The sequence below is a fragment of the Pectinophora gossypiella genome, chromosome 1 (genome assembly GCF_024362695.1).
Source record: "Pectinophora gossypiella chromosome 1, ilPecGoss1.1, whole genome shotgun sequence".
NCBI lineage: Eukaryota > Metazoa > Arthropoda > Insecta > Lepidoptera > Gelechiidae > Pectinophora > Pectinophora gossypiella.
The window spans coordinates 3,146,173-3,171,282 of record NC_065404.1 but is presented as its reverse complement, the minus strand read 5'-3'; the positions used below and the strand labels follow the sequence as shown (position 1 = coordinate 3,171,282).

The following is a 25,110-nucleotide window of genomic DNA, read 5'->3' as shown; positions in this document are numbered from 1 at the left end:
TGTTGGTAACAAAAACACCCATCATTGAAAAAATTAGGCCACCAACGACAAAAAAATTGTCTCAGCAAAATGTTTTAAAAAGTTTACAAAAGCACAAAAACACTTTTAACAGCCACTGCAATTTTCCTTATAAAATCTGTTACGCTCAATGTGAGATAAAATCCTATTAAAAGTAACCTAAAGGGTTGAAGAAGCCACACAACTGCACTTCCTATAACTTAATTATAGGACACATTCCAATCACAAACGTTTCATAATCCGTCACTTTATAAAAATAAATCGTCATTTGTTTTCACAGCACAAAAATAACATTTTTTCTTTTTAATTAAAAAGAAGTTAGTTTTATGTTTTAAAGCACAGATAATAAAGTGGCACGCACAACCGCGCGTCAGTAGAAGCGAGCTGTTACTGCGGGCTAGAAGGAGATTGCGTCTTGCTAACGACCGGTTCTCAAACTTTATGCTTTATTTGTTTCTTTTACCTACTAACTAGCACTTATTTTCTAGATCGACTGTCTATTATCGTATGTCAACAAAAAAAAAACAATTGGATTTGCTTTTTAACTGTAATAACAGCACAAGTTAATGTAGTTGTGTGCGTCAAGCTAGCGGCCTCAAAAAAAAAATGGGCACGAAAAAATAATTTGACCATACCAAAAAATAGTACTCTTATTGAAAAAAATAGTACCTGTTGTAAAAAAAATAGTACCATCACGGTTCTGGATTTATAGCCATGTTTTATTGCACTTGCTAGCTTGACGGTGAGCGAAATTTGGCGAGAGTTAACGACAAGGTCTTTCGCTTTGATTTAAACGCCAAAAAATAGTACCGAAATAGTACTCACCCCCTGCAAAATACCGAAAGTAGTACTTCAACGGTTCCAAAGTTATAAAGGCAGTTCTTTGATCCCGCTAGCTTGATGTTTTTAAAATACCTATTATCTGGGGAACGCTTGCATACTTCAGTATGTAACTAATGTCAATAAACTCGTATGAAATAGTACTCCCTACCATCATAATTTTGATCCGATTCTCTTTGTAGAAATGTTAAAAAATCATCACAACCTATGCCATACATTTGTTGTTGATACAGTCAGGTAAACAATTACATAACCTCACAATTTATTCGTAAGTATTGCCATTTTGGAGGTCTACCCTACCATTTCTTTGCACTTCAGAGTGCTGCTATTACAAAAAATTCCTTATCGAAAACAATCTGTGATTTTAATACATCATAATACATTTTTAATCTGCTGTTTTATTTTATAATTTATACCTACATGTTGAATTTGTTACGGATCGAAGTGTTTGTTAATAAACAATTTGCAGTATTTGTAGAATAACTCAAAGAGTTTCAACAATGATATTACTTTCATCTGACAATCCTGGCACTTCACCAATTTTTACCCAAAAATGGGGAAAAATACTAAAATCTGACAACATTCTTGACCATGTGTAATAATTTTGTTCGCGACTGTACTTGTCTTGATAAATGTATGACATAGGTTATAATGACTTTTTGACATATTTCTACAAAGAGAATCAGGTCCAAATTATGATGGTAGGGAGTACTATTTCATACGAGTTTATTGACATTAGTTACAAACTGAAGTATGCAAGCATTCCCCAGATAATAGGTATTTTCAAAACGTCAAGCTAGCGGGATCAAAGAACTGCCTTTATAACTTTGGAACCGTTGAAGTACTACTTTCGGTATTTTGCAGGGGGTGAGTACTATTTCGGTACTATTTTTTGGCGTTTAAATCAAAGCGAAAGACCTTGTCGTTAACTCTCGCCAAATTTCGTTCACCGTCAAGCTAGCAAGTGCAATAAAACATGGCTATAAATCCAGAACCGTGATGGTACTAATTTTTTTACAACAGGTACTATTTTTTTCAATAAGAGTACTATTTTTTGGTATGGTCAAATTATTTTTTCGTGCCCATTTTTTTTTTGAGGCCGCTAGCTTGACGCACACATGTAGTTGGAATATTTCAATGAATATGCCCTTTATTGATTTATTTAATGAATGTGTGTCATATCCATCTTTGGACTTCGTATCAACAGTGGCTGCAAGTTGTCTTTGATTACTTGTGGCTCTGCCCACCCCATTAGGGATTACGGGCGTGAGTTTATGTATGTGTATGTTAATGAATGTGCTTTGATTTGATTTAGTAACACAGCTATTATGTCTAACTATTTGGTCTAACAGAAAGCTTAGTGACGATGTACCTCTGACTACCACAATTGGGATATAATCCTGAGCCTATGTTGATTTGATTTAATGGTTTTGATATATGTAAGTAGGTCACTACGTTAGGTACTGAGTGATAAGTCATTCTTAATATTAATAGACTGTCCCATCTTACACTTGTAACTTACGTCACTAAATTACTCAATCATCAATTCTGTGAGCGATTGTTAATGTTCAAACTCATAACTGTGACTTCGAAATCGTGTTTTTCATCCACTTATTGAACCTCAGACAAGCCCGGTTTATGCAACTAGCGCCTTGCTTTTTGCTCATAACGCCCATTGTAATTCACAATAAGCACATTCTTCTTATTTTTCAGCTTTTTATTGCAGGTCGTGATGGATATAATTGAATTTTAACCTCCTTTCATTGAAGGTTGTTCTTGTAAATACACGAGCATTTTTGATTATAAATATTAAAGGTTGGGAAACGCTGAAATTTGCATTTTTTTAAAGTAATTACGTACGAATGAGTCTGAATACGATTTTTTCGATACAACACATAATTATGCCTAATTTGATACACTTAAGTGTCCTGTTTAAGGACACGTAAATCAAAGAAAACACAAAATTGTAACGTAATGGTTGTATATATATTGCGGTCTTCCCTCAGATACCACACTTAGGTACATACATACATAAACTCACGCTCGTAATCCCTAATGGGGTGAGCAGAGACACAAATACTCGTAAGACAACTTGCAGTCACTAAGACCTGCATTTGTCCTAAGATAGATATACTTCATGAACTTCGTAATTTATAGTTTCTCCTAATAAACAAATTTCCTTTAGTAATTAGGCTACAGAAAAAAAAGTAAATTACATTAGCAAAAGATTACATTAATTAAAAACTTATTATTTGAAGAGCGAACATTTATTGTAGCATTTAGAACAATACCAAACTACCCGCTAAATTAACGAAACAACTTAATTACTCTCCTCAACTCTGTTCTTACGTCCGCACCACATTTGTTTTGTTTGTTGAGTGAATGTGTAAAAGTATTTAAACCTTTGATGCCTGTTAGTACTGTCCAATGATATATAATAATTATAAATATTAATGTGTAGTAGTTTTAAGTTCTTGGGATGAATATTGTTTATAACGCAATGGATATATATCTGTAATGTTGCAAATGTACGTAAAGTGTAATAGTAAATAGTAAAAACATAATCAATAAACTGTGCAAAAAATTATGATTGTTCCGATTTTGATGCAAAATAGCTTGACTGTATATGTAAAATAAAGGTTACCTAGAGCCCTTTTTCGACATCACTTATTGTAAGATTTGCCGCAAATAGCATTAACTACTCGACCGTACAAAACCTGGTTCCCTTTGGCGATCTATAAATACGGTTGACGTAACCTATTGGCCTAGGTCGATATTCCTGCTCTGACCTCTGAAGTCTGGGTTATCTCCCTTCCCAGACAAACTGACGCCGCCGCGACCTAAATCGCGTTTCCATTATATGAATTAAAATTGGAAAAGTTATACTGAAACTTAAATTGGCAAAACTTTGGTAAAAAATTTGGTAATTTTTTTTACAAAGTAAAGTGACTGCTGAACTTTGTATTACATACATACACATACATAAACTCACACTTGAGATAGCTAGCGTTATCCCGATTCCACGAGGACCGGATTTTTACAAAAACGACTGCCTGTCTGACCTTCCAACCAGGAGCAAAACCCAGCTCAATTTACAGGATATATATTAGGTATGTGGGTTTCCTCAAGGGTAGGCAGCCAATCAGCTCGCGACACCAAACACTTCAGGACCCCGATACCGACCCCGCCGGCGTGGTCGACGATTTCCCTCAATCAGCGCTTATTCGCACTAATCGACCGATTTCGCATTTCATTTTCATTTCGCATTCGCATTAATCAGCGATTAATCGACGCACTAGGGTCGATTAATCCTTTCAAATATTCTTCCTCTCAGACAACGCCCTGGGCCGAGGTTCGCGCCCAACTGGGCACCCTCGGGCCTGTTGTCTTAAATTTTGTACCGGGTGAGAGCCCTCAGCGCTCCCGATTTGTTCGGCCAAGTAGGTAATGCCATCCGCGGCAAATCTACAATATTTCACGTCAAAAAAAAAAACACAGTGACCGGACAAGCAGTCGCTTCTGTAAAAAAATCCTTCAGGTTAGGTAAGCGGACTCTGTGAAAAACGGGATAATGCTAGGGAGCATTATCATCTCCCCAGATGATGATGTTTTCAGATGTTAAAACTCATCATGATATCATCATTATCTCAGTTGACTTTATTATGCCGTGACGTCATTTGATTGCTTAGATGACAAAGAAAATGCATTTTCATAAGAAAATATAGAAGCCATGTGAACATTATCAGAATCAGTTAAAAAAATCCACTATTCTTCGTCTTCGTCAATTCCTCGGGCTAACGCGCTAACGTCTAGGGTGATAGAGCAATTAGGAATATCTATTCTATTCAAATGCAGAAGAAACCTCCTACATGTAGCAGCAAGAAACAGCTTATCCACGCTATGATGTTACATCACATTACACTTCTATTTTAGTATTCATATCACACGAGAAACGTGTCGCATACAAAATATATCACCACGCAGCGCGCAGACAGCACAAACATTACCTTTCTTACTGCCGTTGAAACAGCCTCCATGGTCTAGTTGTTAGAGAGTTATCTGGAGGTCCGGGTTCGATTCCCGATGGGGACAATGTCGAAATCACTTTGTGAGACTGTCCTTTGTTTGGTGAGGACTTTTCAGGCTTGAATCACCTGATTGTCTGAAATAGTAAGATGATTCCGTGCTCCGGAGGGCACATTAGCACGTTGGTGCCAGCTATTAGCCGTAAAAACACCTCCACCAACCTGCAGTGGAGCAGACCCCTCCGGTTGATTGAGGGGAGGCCTGTGCCCAGCAGTGGGACGTATATAGACTGTTTATGATGATGACTGCGGCTGCGATGGACTACGGACTTTTCACTTCATCTTGTAAAATTAAAAAAAAACCTCTTTTTCACTATATTATGATTATACTTGTACGGAGAAACACTGACTTGCTTAAACACAGATTCACTCTAGTTTGGAAGTTCAGAGGTCTTTACCTTGTGTAAAATTGAAACGGCCACACATTGTCTAAAATTTAAGTTGTAGCTACCTATAGTAAATGTATTAAACTATTAAAGCTCTTTATTTGTACACAATAATTAATTTAATGACAAAAAAATAGGTACAAAAGGTGGACTTATCTCTAAAAGAGATCTCTTCCAGCCAACCCCGCATGGTGTGAGAGGTCAATAAAAGTGGGAAGGCACTACACACTATATTGACGGAGCGAATTGTTCTGGGCGCCATCCCATTTGCGTCAGACAGAGTACTGCGGGGCGGAGGCAAGAGGGAAACCATTTTTTTCCCTAAAAAGTAACATGGAAAATGCTGCACCGACAAGAGCGTGGCTCTTAAATTGATGATAAATATAAACATAAAAATAAAATAAAATGATGATGAATTGCTGTACTTGATTTTGTCACTAGCAGCTCACTTGTGGACTAATGTCTTTAGTTTTGAGTATATATACTTCGATATCAAAACAGAGCCATAGTGTGAATTTATCGCGCTATTGTGCGTTGGTGCGTTACGAAACTAGCACACGAACATCTGATAGCGGTGTCGTAATATTGATCTGATCTAGGCAAACCCATTTACCAGACAATAACAGCATACCATAGTAAAACATACATAAAAAGAACATTAGATTATATCCCCAACTATCTTCTAGGATTATTATTATTATTTGAAAATTTTGAGGGCCGGACTGAAAACAGCCCGCGAGATCACTGCGACCATGTCAGATCTATTGTGACCTAAATCCCTACATTGAAAAATCCTCCTCTAGACCGATCCGTTCGAAGAGATCCAACGTCTTTTTGGGAGAAAGCTCCATGACTTTCTGGGGGTCCATTATGTGGCCCCCAAGTGTACGGCTTCTACTATGTATGAGAGCCTCACAGCTGCACAGAAGATGTAGTGGCGTCTCATCTTCCCCTAAGCAGAATCTGCATAAAGGAGACTCGGTCAGCTCCATTCTGTGTAGGTGCTTATTGAGTCTGCAATGCCCCGTGAGGGCTCTTATTAAAATCCTAACCTGCCCCCTAGTGAGAGTAAGGATTTCTGATGAGAATTTCTAGGATACAAAGAAACTCCACTTACACCACATGAGAGTGGTTAAAACAAAATACGGATTCATAGTGTAGTTATATAATATACGATTTTAAAAATATATTAAGTTAAAAGCAGGTAAGTCATAGATGTTAATTATGATTCGTACTAAAAACAACGACGCGATCTCTTTTTACAGGTAAAACTGCATCCTGTTAAGCATTTTGCTGTTTTTAAAGGTAAAACTAAGTTGTCGTTGAATATACTTGCAATAATCTAACGCATTCAATCATATTCATGCGGTCTCATTCATTTAACTCATTATCTCTAACTACGATATAAAGTTAAACATTAAGCTTACGCCTACCAGTTCCGAAAAGCAATCACATCGGTGACTCGTATTGCTCATAACCTTTCATCAGGCACTGAGAACTACGTACTACAGAAAATAACAATATTGTTTGCTTATTCGTAATATGATTTATTTTGCACATGCAGTTATATAATTTTTCAATAAATAGATAAATACTTAATGTTCTTTAACACGTCACGATTTCTTATTGTGATTATTAGAAGTAGAAAAATAAGCTTTCTATATGTAATGTTTCTATATGTGTGAAGATGCTTCTGGCAGGAATCGGGGGATATAGGATATGGGGTCTGGAACAAGGGAAATTTTTAAAGGACTATATAGTATATTTTAAATAGTCTACTTCGAATCCCAGTGGGGTCATATCACAAAAATCACATTGTGATCCCTAGTTCGGTAAGGACTTTACAGGCTGATCACCTGATTGTCCGACAGTAAGATGATCCGTGCCTCGGAAGGCACGTTAAGCCGTTGGTCCCGGCTACTACTTACTGATGTAAGTATGTAGTCGTCACATGAGCCATGTCAGGGGCCTTTGGCGGTTTAATAATGACCCTGACAGCAGGGTTGATGAGGTTGGTAATCCACCACATAACCCACACGCCGCCTATTTCCCACCGGGGTAAGCAGAGACTACAGAATTTCATTTGCTTCGATCCTGACATGCTTAAAACCCTCTACGATATCAAACTCCCCGGTAAAACTGCTCAAAAGCACTATAAGGGTTGAACTCCATCCGGCTGCACCGCAACGGACTTTCCTACGCTTCTATCGTTTCCTGTCACTCTGAACATTCATTTGCTAGAGCGAGTTAGGCGATCGGCGTTTTATCTTACTCTAGCAAGTTAAAGTTCAGAGTGACAGAAAAATAGAAGCACAGGAAAGTGTGATGCGATTTTCCTTTTGAAAATTTGAAAGGACACATGGGCGGATCCAGAGGGGGTCATGACCCGTCTGCGACCTGGTGACACCCCTTCCCCCTACCCTGACATAAAAGCTGGATTCGCTCCTGAAAGGACAGCTTCTGTGGTAACTGGCCATATATAAGCAATATTGCTATTTCACATTTTTTGCCATTGCGCACTTGCTTTGTATGTGCAAATGTCAAATTGCAATATTGCTTTTTAGGTGGATTGATTCAATAAGGTACTTTTAACCCTCTTGGTCCGAGCAAAAAACTTGATAAACACTAGAGTATACAGAGCATTGGGTCGTGAACTAGGGTCAAGATAAATTATGAAATTCTAATTAGTAAATAAAGACAAATCTGTAACGAACGAAAAACATTTTCTTTTTTTTTCTATTCAACTTATTTATGAATTTTAATCGAGAATAACGTATTAATAAGTCCGACATTTGATCATTTGTCTATGACGTCATAGTGTGATTTTTATACAAATTCCATAGTAATTTCGTGTTTTGAAGTTTAGTAAAAAGTATCCACCACACCACACCGCACCATTAAAAAGTGGAACGGGTTGCTGGCTCAAGTGTTCCCGCCTTCTTACAACATGGGGTCCTTTAAGCGAAGCGTGAAGAAACACCTAGTAGGCCAGTATGGTAGTCGCAACTGATTCGTAACTGACTTTGCGTTGCTTTTCAGTTGCTACTGCAATTAGGGCTTCTCTATGTTAACCACCAGGCATAGTTGAGCTAACATACTTGGCCAATATATTTAAAATAACCGATTTGTGTGTGGGTACTTACATAACCTTCTGGAGTAAGGCGTGGGCCTGAGCTGTCGACCGACTTGGATGGACTGCAGCAGTTGTTCGCGAGGAGTCACCTCACGTCGCGGCGGGGGCAGTTTGCGTTCTGATGCCTGGGAACAGAAAAACACTCAAAATAAAACTAATGACTAACGTTTCGTTTCAGTAGCGTAACATTATTATAATTGCGTATGGCCATTATTATAAACTTTGAATGTTCCGTTCCATGCAATTTGTAACTATTGATAGATAATGGTGCTAATTCCTGTAAATACCATCTAATTTTATTTTAAGTTATATCTGTCATTTTCTTATCCGCCGGAAAGGAAAGGGACGGGTAATCTACAAACATAAAATTTATGGAACACACGTCAATTTTAAGCACAAATCTAAAACAACCGTCTAAAAATTTTACATTGGCCAGTAACCCGATAGAATTATGTTGACAGCACACGTCAAATGGTTTGCATACCAGCGAAATACCTTTTTGATTCGCCCGGGTTATTCATTCATTTACTCATTCTTCCTAAAATTAAGAGCTGTCTATCATCCGTCCCTTTCTTTTCGGCGGATAAGAAAATGGCAGGTATAACTTAAAGTAAAATTAGGAGGTGTCTGCAGGAATCGGGGCCATTGCATATTTTGAAAGAAGAATAACGTTCTGTAACGGGTTACGTAAAGGTAGAAAGAGTAGCTAGAAAAGAAGGTACCTCCATAGTCTGCAATTGGCACATACTGCATACGAGTGGCATATAATATACATCTACCAAAAGTATAAAGCAACAGCCATCGGAATAAACATCGAAATAAATCTTACCTTTTTAAGGGGCGGTCTACTTCTAATAAATTCGAGAATCATTGCGTGAGCATCCTTCTTTACGCTGTGAACAAAAACAAAAACATATCACTTTAATGGATGTACCTCTCGAGAATATAGATGGATAGATAAATCATTTATTTGGTCTACAGACACACATGCATATAAAAAAAAAGATTAAATACAGTCAACCAATCAACAGAGACAAAGCTCTGTATTAAACACGCCAGGTATAGTAGTGGGCGTGTATGTATCACTTTAAACAAATAAAAAATATATAAGTACGAAACTAACCTCTGTGGTATAGCTCCGTCAACTTTTCTTAGTGTGTATCTCCGCGATCTGATGTCGTCCATTAGTATCTCGTACGGAGTCATCTCATACTCTATAGGCGTCCTGGAGTAGTTCACTTTTTTTAACTTTACACCCATCCTCAGTTCCCCAATGACTTGCATCCAAAACCGCGCCTGTAAGATTTAAAAAGCAAAGAATTATTTTTCGCGTATACAACTTTGCTATAATAAAAGCAGCAGGCGCATTTCAATCGAATAAGATGCTGTGTTCAGTTTCACGAGAACGTCACTATTGCAAATAATCCTTTACGTTCTCTTAGCTTTTGGTTTTTAAGCATCATTTACTTGACTGAAAAGCGTAAACGACATTACGAAAGTTAAGTGGAATACTTTTCTCGTGAAAGTGTATTACTATTACCTATCTAATTATGTTCAACATTGACAATAATTTCTTAATACAAACATGCATCAGACAAATAAAAAAAAAACTACAGTAAACAGGCAAAAAGGATTGGAGATTATTTTAAGCCTATAAACTAAACTGAAAGTGAGGCACTAAAATGAATAATCGTTTGTAAAATCACGTACTTGCAAAGCTCTCCAAATCCTTCGGTTAGACTAAAATCGAAAAAAATCACGTTAGATTTAGATACCATACACAATGGTGCTAATTCCTGTAAACATCATCTAATTTTATTTTAAGTTATATCTGTCATTTTCTTATCCGCCGAAAAGGAAAGGGACGGGTAATCGACAAGCATAAAATTTATGGAACACACGTCAATTTTAAGCACAAATCTAAAACAACCGTCTAAAAATTTTACATTGGCCAATAACCCGACAAAATTAAGTTGACAGCACACGTCAAACGGTTACCATACCAGCGAGGTACCTTTTTAATTCGTCCGGGTTATTCATTCATTTTAGACAGCGATACGACTCACCACCTACCACGTTGGTCTAACAGAAAGCTCGGTACTTAGTTCATCTTGCGATGGATGTACCTCTGACTACTCCATTGGGATATAGTCGTGAGCTTATATTATGTAAATCTTCTATCTATCTAAATATAATAAAAGGAGAAACTGACTGACTGACATATCAACGCACAGCCTAAACGGCTAAACGTAGGCACTTGAAATTTGGAAGGGACGTAGCTTAGGTACCGTAGAGGTGCACTAAGAAAGGAATTCCCGGAATTCCCACGGGAACGGGAATTAGCGGGAAAATCCTTTTGTATGAAAAATCTAAACCGCTTAAGTTAGACGCTTGAAATTTGGCATGCAGGTACCTTAGTTAACTTAAAGCTTAGTTGTAACGGGATATTTCAAAAATTCCCACGGAAACGGGAGTTAGCGGGAAGAAACATTTGTATGAAGAAATCTAAACTGCATAAGTTAGATGCTTGAAATTTGATATGCACTCCCTCACACACAAAGATCTGTCTTTTATAACACGCCACGCGGACGAAGTCGCGGGCAAAAGCTAGTTCAACATAAAACAGGTCAAAATGGCAAAAACACACGTGACATTTGCTTTTAATTATACAACGAATTATTTAAGTAAATGTAATATAATTCTGTTCTAATTTAGTTACAAACATCTGACGTTATGGTACTCGTAATAAGCTAATTTTAAACGCAAAATACAAAGATAAATTGGTTCAGCGACATAGTACCGTATACTTAGAGGGATGATTCAGACCAGAATTCTGAGTTAATATCAAATTAAATTTTCCGTCACAAACTTCATGGTTTTTTTTTAGTGTTTTAAAATTATTTACTCTTGTGATGAAAAATATACTTGATATCAACTCAAAATGGGTACTTTGCCCATTTTGAGTTGATACCAAGTATAATTAAAAAGTAAAAAGTAACTAAACTATACCTGGGTGACTTTATGGTTACTAATTTACTATCTACCTTCAAAATACATTGGTATTACCTACATACGAGACTAAAAGGGGCTTAAAATTACCATATCGAAGCAATTCATCTAAGAAAGCAATATTGCTATTTGACATTTGTTTGCATTGCGCACTTATTTTTGTATGCGCAAATGTCAAATTGCATCATTGCTTTCTTAGATGAATTGATTCGATGTGGCCATTTTAACCCCCGTTCTCTGAATTCGTCTGCAGAATTAACAGAAGAATTGCAAAAGAATACTCATGAATATTTTCTTTACATGATTTTTGTCTTCTTTTATTGAAGTAGCGTGGCGGAGTATGATCCGTTCGCCCTCCGGCTGATAGCGCGCTTTCTGTACCCAGTAGTAACATAATATAACAACAATTTACATAGCATGACGCTAGTAAAGCCTCCCTCATCATCATCATCATCAGCCCATTAACGTCCCCACTGCTGGGGCACGGGCCTTCCCTATGGATGGATAGGGAGATCGGGCCTTAAACCATCACGCGGGCCCAGTGCGGATTGATGGTTATTAACGACTGCTAATGCAGCCGGGACCAACGGCTTAACGTGCCCTCCGAAGCAGGGAGGAGCTCGAGATGAAAACTTTTTTTTTGTGGTCACCCATCCTATGACCGGCCTTTGCGAAAGTTGTTTAACTACAACAATCGCAGACCGAGCGCGTTTACCGCTGCGCCACCGAGCTCCTCAAAGCCTCCCTAGTTAAGTTTAAATCGCATGTTATAAGGGGCGAGCCTATTGCTAATAATCGGGCACAAATCCTGGAAATCACGTGATATCACGGATTATTATTGTCACGTGATCAGTGATATACCATTCCGGGTAACGTTCCCACTTTGGGAAAGTTCCCGGCAGTAAAAAGGCGCAAAATTTATGAAAAACGCGATTTAATACACTTAAGACTTTATAGATATAAGACTTTTGTTACTTACAATTGCTATGGGAAAACACCCGAAATAAATGATTTTTTTTTTTTTTTAATACCTAACCTTTAGACAGATAAGACCAGACTACAAGAAATAACAATTTGAAAAAGAAAAAGAGCCAGTGTGTTAACTATTAAAGAGTTTAACAACGGAAACATTCCCACTTTGGGAACATTCCCGTGATCCAAACATGAATTTAACTCATAAACTGCCTATATACGTCCCACTGCTGGGCACAGGCCTCCCCTCAATCAACGGAGGGGGTATGGAGCATACTCCACCACGCTGCTCCAATGCGGGTTGGTGGAGGTGTTTTTACGGCTAATAGCCGGGACCAACGGCTTAACGTGCCCTCCGAAGCGCGGAATCATCTTACTTTTTCGGACAATCAGGTGATTCAAGCCTGAAAAGTCCTTACCAAACAAAGGACAGTCTCACAAAGTGATTTCGACAATGTCCCCATCGGGAATCGAACCCGGACCTCCAGATCGTGAGCCTAACGCTCTAACCACTAGACCACGGAGGCTGTATTTAACTCATAAAGTCGAATTCCAATAACCATCTAGGTACTTGGGCGATGAACTGATAGCCTATGAAACTATCATCGCCTTGTTCATCATAGTCAAGTAAGAAAAAATACAAGAATCCTATAACAACATCTGTACAGGTATACCGAATGCGACATGTAACATGTAATCTACATGTGTAGTTTTGATAAACAGATCCTGGTAATTGTTGGAAACATTAAAATATTCATTAGCAATAGATTCATTCTAAAATGAGTGGTAACAGATACGTTTTTTTATATGGCAACACTGCCCTACCGGCGCTTGACGAGGCACGCATACTTGTAATAAAATTCCTAAAACTTTCTAAAAACCCAATAAAACAGTTATTTTTAATAAAGAAGGAATTTAAGTTTTCACCATCACCACCACCACGCCACGACAGGAGACACCTTCACTTGCAGTGCGGCATTGGTGCTACGTAATTCCTGCAAACGCCATCTAATTTTATTTTAAGTTATACCTGTCATTTTCTTAGCTATAAGAACTTGTAATAATAATAAATAAATAAATAAATAAATACGCTGAAAAAAAAGGGATAGGTAATCGACAGGCATAATATTTATGCAACACACGTCAATTTTAAGCAGTAATCTAAAACAACCGTCTGAAAATTTTACATCGACCAATAACCCGACAGGGTTAAGTAGACAGCACATCAAACGGATTGCATACCAGCGAGATGCCTATTTTATTCGTCCGGGTTAATCATTCGTTTTAAAATTAACTTGTTGAAAATCAACTGTCCCTTTCCTTTTCGGCGGATAAGAAAATGACAGGTATAACTTAAAATAAAATTAAGTAGTGTCTACAGGAATCGGGGCCATTGGCCGTATATTCGTCGCTGACGTCGCTAACTGGCGTATCTGTTTGGCGGATCTGATTTGTACCTTTTGCTATTGTCAATAAGACACAAATTATTTTAGAAAAGAATTGCAGATACGTCAGTTTGCAACGTCAGCCACGAATTGGTCCTACGAGCCGGATGATGAATTACAAGAACATTGCTTGTAATACAAGGCTTGTAAGTTTTGATAAACAGGGCACTGGTAGATCTTTAGTTTTTGTATTGTAATAAGGCGATTTTAGGTTCTGCGCGTGACTTTTTGTATGTAGGCACGCTATTTAATATTACTCCCTTGATGAAGTCTCTCTAATAAATATATCGATTGGTAACGTTGTAATTTACTAAGTTATCTATGCTGATTGTATCTTAGGTACCGTTATTCCAAAGCAATTAATGAATTGCAATGCCAAGTTCCAGGACGCCCATTAAATATTTACGTTGATTCAACTTGCAACCTGCGTACACGCATAGCAACTGTGTAGTTTGCGAATTAGTGACAGCTTAGCTATTTGGAATTAAAGATATTATTACTAGGTAAGATAATTATCATAAAACTAAGCTGCTTAAACTGACTTCAAAAAGTCGCATGTACTTTCTACCTAATTAACTTTTACAGGAATTAAATAAGTACAAAGTGGGTAAAGTAAGAAAACCAAGTGGTTGGGATAAATCTCATCGTCGGTAGGTATTTGTGCAAATCTGTTATTTAAAAAAAATTGTTATTTACGCATTTAAAGGAAAGAAAGAAAAAAAAACCGATAGTGGCGGTGGTGGTGTTGTGTTTATAAAACGTTTTTATAAAAATAATAAAGCGTTTTTATATTGTATTGTATTGTAGTGGATATATGGGTAAGTAAATAAATATCCAAACAGATTTTCATCATAATTAAAACACATAATAACGGGTTCTTACCGCGTTTAAATGTTTAAATGGTTTAAATATCCCCATTTGAACGCGGTAAGAACCCGTTATTATGTGTTTTAATTATGATAATAACCGCGTAAACTTAAAACAAGATTTTCATCATTATTCCCATAGCGTTATCCCGTTTTCACAGGGTCTTATGTTTATTATTTGTTTAAAGAAATGACAGGTCTGTTTTTTACAGACACAACTGCCTGTCTGACATTTATCGGTAATATGGGTTTCCTGTTGTTTTGGTTGACCAAACACATTTATCGGTAATATGGGTTTCCTCACTAAGTTTTACTTCATCACTAACCACATGATAAACATCCAACCCGAATTCATTATTTACGCATTCGCAAGAGACTTATTAGACTTTTTTGACATATTTCTCTCTTCTTATCCGCTTTAGCAACACTGGGCTTTAAGAGTCTTACTTGCATCGCCCTCCAGCCCTCCACGTTAACAAAATATTGTCTAGCTTATTTTTTTATCTACCCTATCGTGCCTCATCGTCGATACGCAGGACGGTCAATGCAGGACGGAAGGGGCAAGTCACAGAGACTGTAACCTGGAACCTGACAGCGGGCAGCAGTAACTGTCAGTACTATTCAGAGGCGAAGGAAAGGACGGCTTTGAAATAAACTACTTACTCTAGGCGCCATCCTACTCGCGTCAGACAGAGTACTACGGGGAGGAAGGCAAGAGAGAAACCGCTGCCCTATTTTTCACTAAAAAAGTAACAAAAGTAACTTGTACACCGACAAGAGCGTGGCTCTTAAATTAGTGATGATCATGTCCCACTGCTGAGGCCTCCCCTCTCCTTTTCCGTACTATATTCTGTATTATTCCGTATACCTTATCCAGGCAGATGCTTTGTCAGTCCCTTTCAAAGTCATCCAAATCGTCTTCCATCTTCTACGAACAAAATATATCTTACCCAATCAGAGAACTGCAAGGTATCGAGATGCGTGGCAGAGTCCTCAGCGGCGCCGAGGTCCCGGGCACCCCCTACGCGGACCCGGGCGAGGAAGGAGGCCAGCTCCAGCGCCTCGGCCACCAGCGCCCGGCACACCGCGCGGTAATGCGCAGCCGCCGCATCGCGTGCGCACCGACCGCTACCGCCGCAGTGCCATACGCAGCGCTGGAACAGATAAGCAGAGAATTATTTTTAGGAATCATGTTCTGTTAGGGTCATATTAGGGTGTTCTGTTATAGTTATTGAGGTCCCGTGGTACATCGGCTTGCTTCTCAAACGTTGGCGTTGTACAGCTTTAATGTGATAATTATCTATTTTCTCATAACTCGGGTTCATAATTAGAAGGCTATATAAAAATAAATTGTTGCTTGATATTTGGATCACATTATGTATAGAATTATGTTGCTACTTAGTATTGCTTCTCTTTATTTTGATCAGAATAAAATGGGTGACATCCGAAGCATGGAGGAGCTCGAGATGTATTTTTTTTTGTGGTCACCCATCCTATGACCGGCCTTTGCGAAAGTTGCTTAACTTCAACAATCGCAGACCGAGCGCGTTTACCGCTGCGCCATCGAGCTCGAGTACCAACCTTAATAAATCAAAAGCTATTTACATAATATCCTTATTCGTGTTTATTGCTTTTCAATGTCAGTTTCTGGTCACCAAAACGTGCTTCAAAAGACCGGTACATTTGTTTAATAACCGTTCCCTTGTTCCAAAGATCGTAATCGTGTCTCGTTAATACGGACACTGAACACCGAATATCCTTTCGAAATGTCCAAGGACATCAGCTTGAATTACAATTGGGGCAAACCGAGACTTGCATTCGTCCCAAATTAGTTATGGTTTCGCAAGAAGATGTATAGTGTAATGTGCTTGTTTGACTAATAGAATTGGAAATAAATAGGCCAACCTGATTACTGAATTGACAATTGAAGGCGTGGAAATGAATAGGTATGTAAGTTCTAGTGCCATTATAGATCTTACATAGCTATTCGCACACATGAAACAGTAGGAGTAGGGCCCTGTGCTGGGAGGTTTTCTGGCCATGTCTTTCCCTCAGCGATACAGCTTCCACTTCCGATGTGGTGATAGTTTTACAATACATAATTTATCTTTTTTCGTTCAAAAAGCGCAAACTATGTAAGCCAATTTTGAAGAATATTTTTTTTTTTTTAATTTTTGAAATAGTAGCTAAGTATACATACAGACTGTTAATGTCATCGTAACGAAAATTTCGAGGGATGATTCAGACCATAATTCTGAGTTGATATCAAGTGGAATTTCCCGTCACAAAAGTATGAAACTGAAAATAATTTAAAAAAAACTCTAAAATTTTCTTGAATTCTCCGACAGGAACTTACCACCGCAATAGTATAGAATTGAAAATAATTAAAAAAAAAACACAAAAACATCATGAATTTTGCGACGGTAAATTCCACTTGATACTATGTCACTAACACCCTGTATTATATATAAGTCATAATTTAAAAAAAAATCTAAATTGTTGATATTTTAGATATACGATGTAGTTATCACTAATTTAAGAGCCACGCACTTGTCGGTGTAGCATTCTCCATGCTACTTTTCAGGGAAATATAGGGCAGTGGTTTCCCTCTTGCCTCCGCCCCGCAGTACTCTGTCTGACGCGAGTGGGATGGCACCCAGCGTAGTCAGAGTAGTATAAATGATGTAGTAGTACTTAATACATAAGTAAATCAAGTAGTCCATACTCTAAAACCGGAGCTAGTCAGTAACAGGTATCAGGTTAATATTTAGCAACCTGTTGAATATTGAAGTGGGTGTAGTGGTACTATAAATTTGTGGTTCCGTACCGCACCTGCACTCCTCCAGTCGGTAGGAAGTTGTAATGGTGTCTATTACAGAAACTAACACTAGGGTTTACTGTTTGCCACATAACGGAATACCAATTACAAGGTAATAAATAAAAAAGGGGATGAAACCGAAGTTATGTTACTATTTATAAGAGTTTAAAAGTATTCGATATTGCTAAAGTCACATGACGTAAAATAACATGTCTAGCCTATATACGTCCTACTGCTAGGCACAGGCGTCTCCTCAATTAACAGGGGAGTATAAAGCACACTCAACCACGCTGCGCAATGCGGGTTGATGGAGGAGTTAAGTATTACATCTTACATCAACGTTGCTACATTGTCAAAAGGAGTGATACTTGGACGACATTTAACACAATTATGACAACTAGGTATTAGTCAAATTAATGAACGTGACATACTTATTTCTTCAGATTTTGTCAATGAACGTGTGCCAAAAAAACAAAAGTAATTCATTACTGCATATGCATGGAATATCTCTAATTTCTGCGTATGTACTGTATAGGTAATTAAAGCACATAATAACGGGTTCTTACCGCGTTTAAATGGGGATATGAGACTCCCGATATTTCGACACTGTTGCAAGTGCCATGATCACGGGATGACTGATGAGATTGGAGTGGAGTAGGTAGATCCATAATTTTCTACGGGCAGACATTATGATAATAACCGCGTAAACTTAAAACAATGTACTGTATAGGTACTTGAAAGGACTATCATAACCACACACCTCTGCCTACCCCTTCGAGGATAGGAGTAGAGGACGACCCAAGAAAGTGTGGATGGAGTACTAAGATGACGACTGACGGAAATGAATAAAGGTAGGTGGATGATGATAATATCTCTTAGGTTTTAAGCTTCTATGGGCCTCAGTTGCCTCTCCTCCTTCCTTCAGACTTACCTAACATATACAACGAACATTTCTCTAATGTCAAAATATTCTAAGAAAATACACTCCTACGCACAGCATTCGTCTAGTTCAGCGTTTATCTGTCGCAATACAAACTATTTACAATAAACCACCCGTGTTAGTGTCCCAGTAAATAATGTTTACGATATTACAATATTTGGCGCGCTGGGTAAACTATTTCAATTAATTAGAGACAGGAAGTAGACCATATTTGGACACGACAGGTACCGTTTCAGGTAAGTCTTAGATAATTTTCTGTCCCTGATACCTAGGCATATACCCCCTCGATAGATTGAAAGGACACTTGTGCCCAGCAGTGGGACGTATAAGGCTTTGAAATAGACTACTCTGAGGCGCCACCCCACTCGCGTCAGACAGAGAATTGCGGGGCGGATGGCAAGACGGAAACCACTGCCCTATTTTTTTCCTAAAAAAGTAACATGGAGAATGATACACCGATAATCGCCTACGATTACCGTCTTCAAGTAGACCCTCATAAACCATGGTAGTACCACACAGCTGCCACCCTGCCAGCCTTAATCAAGCCACTTGCGGCCCCTATCGTGCATCAGTTGCAATCTAATAAATCTAGAATAAACAGTGAAATATGGCTTAGCAGTTTGAATTATTAACCAAGGGAGATATTTTAAATGCATTTAACGGGTTGTGCCGTACTCGATTGTGTCGATCATTGATATATGGTCTGCTGCAAACGGGTTGAGTAGCGGTAATATTGCAAATTAAGTACCCTGCTTTTCTTTTTTTTGGGGTAACTTGATTTAGGAGTAAGTTCAGTAATTTGATCCAATTCTACAAAGACAAATCAAGTAACGGGAAGGAAATAAATAGTAAATAATTTGCGAATAAATGATTTGATTTTTATTTGATTTAAATAGTAAAATAATGACATAACGGCTAGACACCTTGAACGCCATACGTTTCCCGTGTTCAATTCGATTCGCAATCATGTCTTTAATTATTAAAAGGACTGCTTTTTTATGTTATGAACAGAAAAATCTCCTAAACTGTGGGGATTTCTAAATATTCGGCATGTTATTAATACCAAAAGTGACTGCAAATTATCTTCAACCTAAGTTTCTACTGGATATGCTTCCACATACTAGGATCCTGACACACCACTTTCGTTTCACTCTCATCAAAGTCTTCAAACATGCTTCGCATGCTTAGAGCACTCTTGACTAATGCCCTGTTTATCAAAACATACAAGAATGTGTTTATCAAACCTACACATGTAAATTACACGTTACAAGTATCAATATTTATTTCACTAGTGTAGTAAGACCACGGTAACATGATTATTAACTAACATACGGATACCTGGATATACATAAAGCTGCCTCAGGTACATGCTCTATAAATAAAACAACCATTGAAATAATAAATAATAAGTATATTGGTTACTTACTCTAAATTTCCAAAACGCACGCGTGCTCAAACACAAGTGTACACGTGTTCAAAATGGTACGTCTGCCTTCGATGCGTGCTCGAATCAAAAGACCCCAATGAAAGACAAACACGCCTTTTTATACCCTTTCTCCTAGTGTTGCCATATGAAGGCAACACAAATTCGCACAAAATTACAGAAAACCTAACATTCGACCATCCTGACGTCGTGCATGTCCTCATGCACGTAGACAAAACGTCTAATGTTCAAACCTAACATTCGGCGGGCCAAGTGATTCCACACTCATCGAGAACAGTTACAAAGCTTCACTTAAAATCTAAAAGTACAACGACATATAATCACATTTACGGGGTGAAACATCAGCTCTTCTTTCTAATCATAATATAAAGCTATTCAAGTTGTCAATAGTTCGCAAACCCTTCCTTCTCACGAACCATTGCAAAGCAATTGAGTGTGAACCTTCTTTCTCACACTTGTAATTATCGTATACAAACCTTCCTTCTTATATACGATAATTAAAATAATCATAATATAAAGCTACTCAAGTTGTCAATAGTTCGCAAACCCTTCCTTCTCACGAACCATTGCAAAGCAATTGAGTGTGAACCTTCTTTCTCACACTTGTAACTATCGTATACAAACCTTTCCTTCTTATATACGATAATTAAAATAATCATAATATTACAAAGCTATTCAAGTTGGCAATAGTTCGCAAACCTTTCTTTCTCACGAACTATTGCAAAGCAATTGAGTGTGAACCTTCTTTCTCACACTTGTAACTATCGTATACAAACCCTTCCTTCTTATATACGATAATTAAAATAATCATAATATTATAAAGCTATTCAAGTTGGCAATAGTTCGCAAACCCTTCTTTCTCACGAACTATTGCAAAGCAATTGAGTGTGAACCTTCTTTCTCACACTTGTAACTATCGTATACAAACCCTTCCTTCTTATATACGATAATTAAAATAATCATAACATTATAAAGCTATTCAAGTTGGCAATAGTTCGCAAACCCTTCTTTCTCACGAACTATTGCAAAGCAATTGAGTGTGAACCTTCTTTCTCACACTTGTAACTATCGTATACAAACCCTTCCTTCTTATATACGATAATTAAAATAATTGTGAACCCTCCTCACAAAATTGAAAGTTACCTTAATTAAATAGCTATGAGCCCTCCTTCTCAAGCTATTACTAAATACACATCTTACAGTTTCATCCAACAAACAGTACCTCTACTTACTTTCTTTTGATTGTATATAATAATGACACAATCAGTCATCTTCATCACTACTTTCTTTATCATCATTAACGTGAATCCAGGGTGACATTCGATTTGTTAAATGAAGTAGTCATCAATCCCAACAAATTCAAACTCAAAAATATGTTTATTCAGTAGGTAACATTGTTACACTTTGAATCGTCAATTTTTACATCTTTAAGGGATTCCCGAACTGACAATAAAGTATAATTTTGCGTTTCGCATACTATTTCGTTCAACATAGGATTAATTTCCGCATCCATCTGAAGTCCAAACATTACCTCAGTCCGTCCCGTTGTCTTCCGACGGGTGTTGTTCATGCCCCATTGGACTCTACCTATCTTGTCATCCCAGACGTTCTTGTCAAAATTAAGATTTTGCGCAGTTAACGACCCTAACATCGTGCGATTACACTGTTCTACTTGTCCATTGGACCTAGGACTTGCAACTGCGTTCAACACGTGTCTAATACCTTTATCCGAGCAAAACGTGTGAACACGTACGATGTGAAGCAAGTACTGCGGTCGCTAATCATTCGATCTGGGTTTCTGAATGTATAGAAAATATCTTCTAATTCTCGCGTTGTTGTAACTGTTCTTGGTATTTCTGACTGGCCTGATAAATTTAGATTTCGTAAAGGCATCTACGACTACCAATAGGTAAGAGTTTTCCTCTCTTTGATCGCACAAAAAGGTCCAAGGTGATTGATGTACAGGGTGTGAAAAGGCACCTCGACTTTTCGTTTACGTGGAATAGGCCCTCATTTGAATTAGTTTTCTGTTATGTACTTTAACCCATCTGCATCAATATCAGTGGTAAGAAATTCCCGAATGCGACCCAGTTCACTATCACCTAATTGAAGAGTCTACAACCTGTCCCCCTCATTGATTGACATAACCGTCGGGTAAAGACCAGCGTCAATTTCCATTGAACTAAGATCCTCAATTGGGTTCCGAAATAGAAGGTCCACGTGCGACATTTTCGTGCCAGCACGATATTCAAAAAGCAAAAACAGCCACCAGCGGGCAATACGTCTAACCAAATCACGTTTGGAAAGCATGGAGCGCAACGCACTACAATCGGTCATGATTTTGAAATTCTGACCCAGAAGATAAACCCGAAACTTTTGAGCGAACTTACTATAGCAAGAGTCTCAAGTTTATAAACCTTTTCTCTTCTGGAGATGTCTGGCGACTATAGTACGCTACGGGATGGTAGGTGTCGTTTCCATTACGTCGCTGCATCAATATTCCACTGACGCCCACTTCACTGGCGTCAGTGTGCAACTGTGTTTCGGCGGTCGGGTCGTAAATGGCTAAGATTGGCCTATCTATCAGACTACTCTTGAGATCAACAAATGCGGCTTCTTGTTCCTCAGTCCAACACCATTCCACATCCTTCTTGAGCAACTTATTCAACGGATGTGATAAAGACGCGTAATTCCTTATAAATTTTCCGAAAATATCCTACTAGTCCCAGAAATTGGCGGACGGAATGTGGACTGGTGGGACGAGGAACATCAAACACTGACTGTGTCTTTTTGTCAGCCGGCCGCACCCCAGCAGCGCTAATATCATAACTCAAATAGTTAATAATTCTGCTGTAAGAAATTACATTTTGCCAAATTCAGAGTTAGGCTTGCCTTTTCTATCAACTGTAAAGCCCTTTCTTACCTATCCAAACACTCTTCTACATCCTTTTCGTAAGTTAATACGTCATCGATGTAAGCGGTAGCTTCTGAGAACCTAGCGGAAACCAATACCTTATTCATCAGCCTTTGAAATACAGCTGGTTCGTTAGCCAACCCAAACGGCATACGATTAAATTCATATTGGTCGTCTGGGGTGATAAAGGAAGTTAAGGGTTTCGATTCTTCTGCAATAGGCACCTGGTAGTATCCAGATGCCAGATCCAAAGTTATTAAGTAGGCCTGCCCCACTAATCGAGCAATCTCGTCTTCAATCACTGCCATCAGGTACCTTATCTTAACTGTCATTGAATTCAGAAACCTATAATCAACACAGAGCCTCTGTTTACCGTCCTTCTTACGAACCAACATAATTGGACTCGCATATTCCGATACAATTTCTCGTACAATCCCCGCATTCATCATCTCACCAACCATTTCTCTTACTTGTTGTCGTTCCTTGTGCGACAATATGTAAGGCCGGTAAACCACAGGACGCTCAATATTCAATTCAATTTTCATTTCAGTCATATTTGTACATCCCAACTCCTCTAATGATTGCGCGAAGCAATGCTTGTATTCGTTCAAAATGTTAAAATAGACGTCGTTTATGTGGCTCTTCAAGCGTTTTTGCTAAAGTTAACATCTTTAGGTTCTATACCTAAATGCTCGCCAACGAGGTCTGTGGGTGATGTACAAATATGATTGACAATCTGAACTCTATTTCATCTACCTATAATATCACCTTCATCAATATAACAAAAGCTGACAATGGGGTAATATGAACAAAGAGCTGACCTTCCTCTACTTTGTATAACCCGCCGGCTATCGTGAATTCTCGGTTTGGCTTCCCCACGACTCTTCCGCTAAGCCTAACATATCAATTAATCACAACATCAGTACGAGCTCTGATAATCGCCTCTCCACTCAATCTTGCGCATGAAGCGGAGACGACCTTTACACTCGCAGTATCACCACTACCACCGTTAGCAAAAGGGAATTCATCATCATAATAAAACCTCAATTCGTTGGCATTCTTGAATACCAGCACCTGCTTCTGTTCGGTGAAGGACTGTCCTACTAATATCGGACAATTGAGCAGATTACTGTCAACCACGTGACACAAAACATCCGCACTAACACCGTCGATGCATAAATTAACCTGTGTCCTGCCCATGGACAAAATAAAATCACTACCAAAACTTTTAGTGGAGTCGGGGGTTGATCACAAGTCTACCCCAAAATCAGTGTCGTTGTTTGTTTTATGAACGAAACTTCGCTACCGAAATCTATAAACGATATCATAGAGGTGTCATTTACCCTAACTGTATTGAAATATTTTGAGCCCGACTTAGAGGTAAGTATGCGCATGATTTTAGGAATGTTACCTAGATTATCACGGTTTTCAAAAAAAAGGGACTCTGCAAGTTTCCATTTTATGACCGAACCTACGACATCCTGTACATTGGACCAGAGGTTTGGGGCATTTAAGATACGGGTAACCTTTTTCCCTACAGTTAAAACAAAATAATTTGTAACTTGAATTTTTTTTGAAGTCTTAACTGATTTATCCCTATTGTCATTATTACTTCCCGCTGTGGATTCAGTCGACTACTTTGTTTTATTAAAATGAAAGCGATCGGGCGGCGGTTGGTTCTCCTTATTACTCATCAGAAAATGGAGTTGATCAGGCTGCGTACATCGTAACGCTTATCGCTGGATCTAATTGTCTTGTCACTTAATCCGTGGATAATGCAGTCCACGGCTCGTTTCCCTTCGATGTCACACCGGTTCACGATAGCTAATTCTTCATAATAATAAACCTCTAGCGGTTCACCAAACCTACTCTTTCGCCTAAGCGTATCCTCCAGGGATTGGCCATAATCATGTTCAAAAGGAAATGCGTCTAACCACTTTTGCTGCCATTCTGCCCAGCTGTACAAAATAGAATTGAAGCTTTCATACCAAACTTTGGCCAACTCCTGCAGTTTCTGCATTGCGAAGTGGATAACGGTTGTTCTCATCCCATCCGTAAACAGTGGCACACTCATTAACTTTCTTTAACCAAGTATCAATCTTTTGAATTTTCGATGAGGGTCCAAATTCGGGTAACATGGTTCATAATACTACTGGAAGGATGTGATGTGGCGACTGCTGTCGGATTAGGTTAAGATCTTAAGTTAACTAATGATTCAACAATATTAAGAACATCTTTAG

General features: G+C 38.3%; 1 protein-coding gene across 2 annotated transcripts in view; it reads right to left on the bottom strand.

Annotated features, from left to right (window-relative positions):
• The window catches only part of LOC126380002 (protein spire), a 208,860-nt gene that overhangs the window by 52,591 nt on the left and 131,159 nt on the right, over nt 1-25,110 (bottom strand). For both annotated transcript variants that reach the window (XM_050029105.1, XM_050029179.1), the window contains exons 5-8: nt 15,705-15,908; nt 9,586-9,758; nt 9,292-9,355; nt 8,473-8,587 (exon numbers count right to left, since the gene is read on the bottom strand). In XM_050029105.1, coding sequence (XP_049885062.1) covers nt 8,473-8,587; nt 9,292-9,355; nt 9,586-9,758; nt 15,705-15,908 — 556 coding nt within the window. The remainder of the gene's footprint in view (nt 1-8,472; nt 8,588-9,291; nt 9,356-9,585; nt 9,759-15,704; nt 15,909-25,110) is intronic.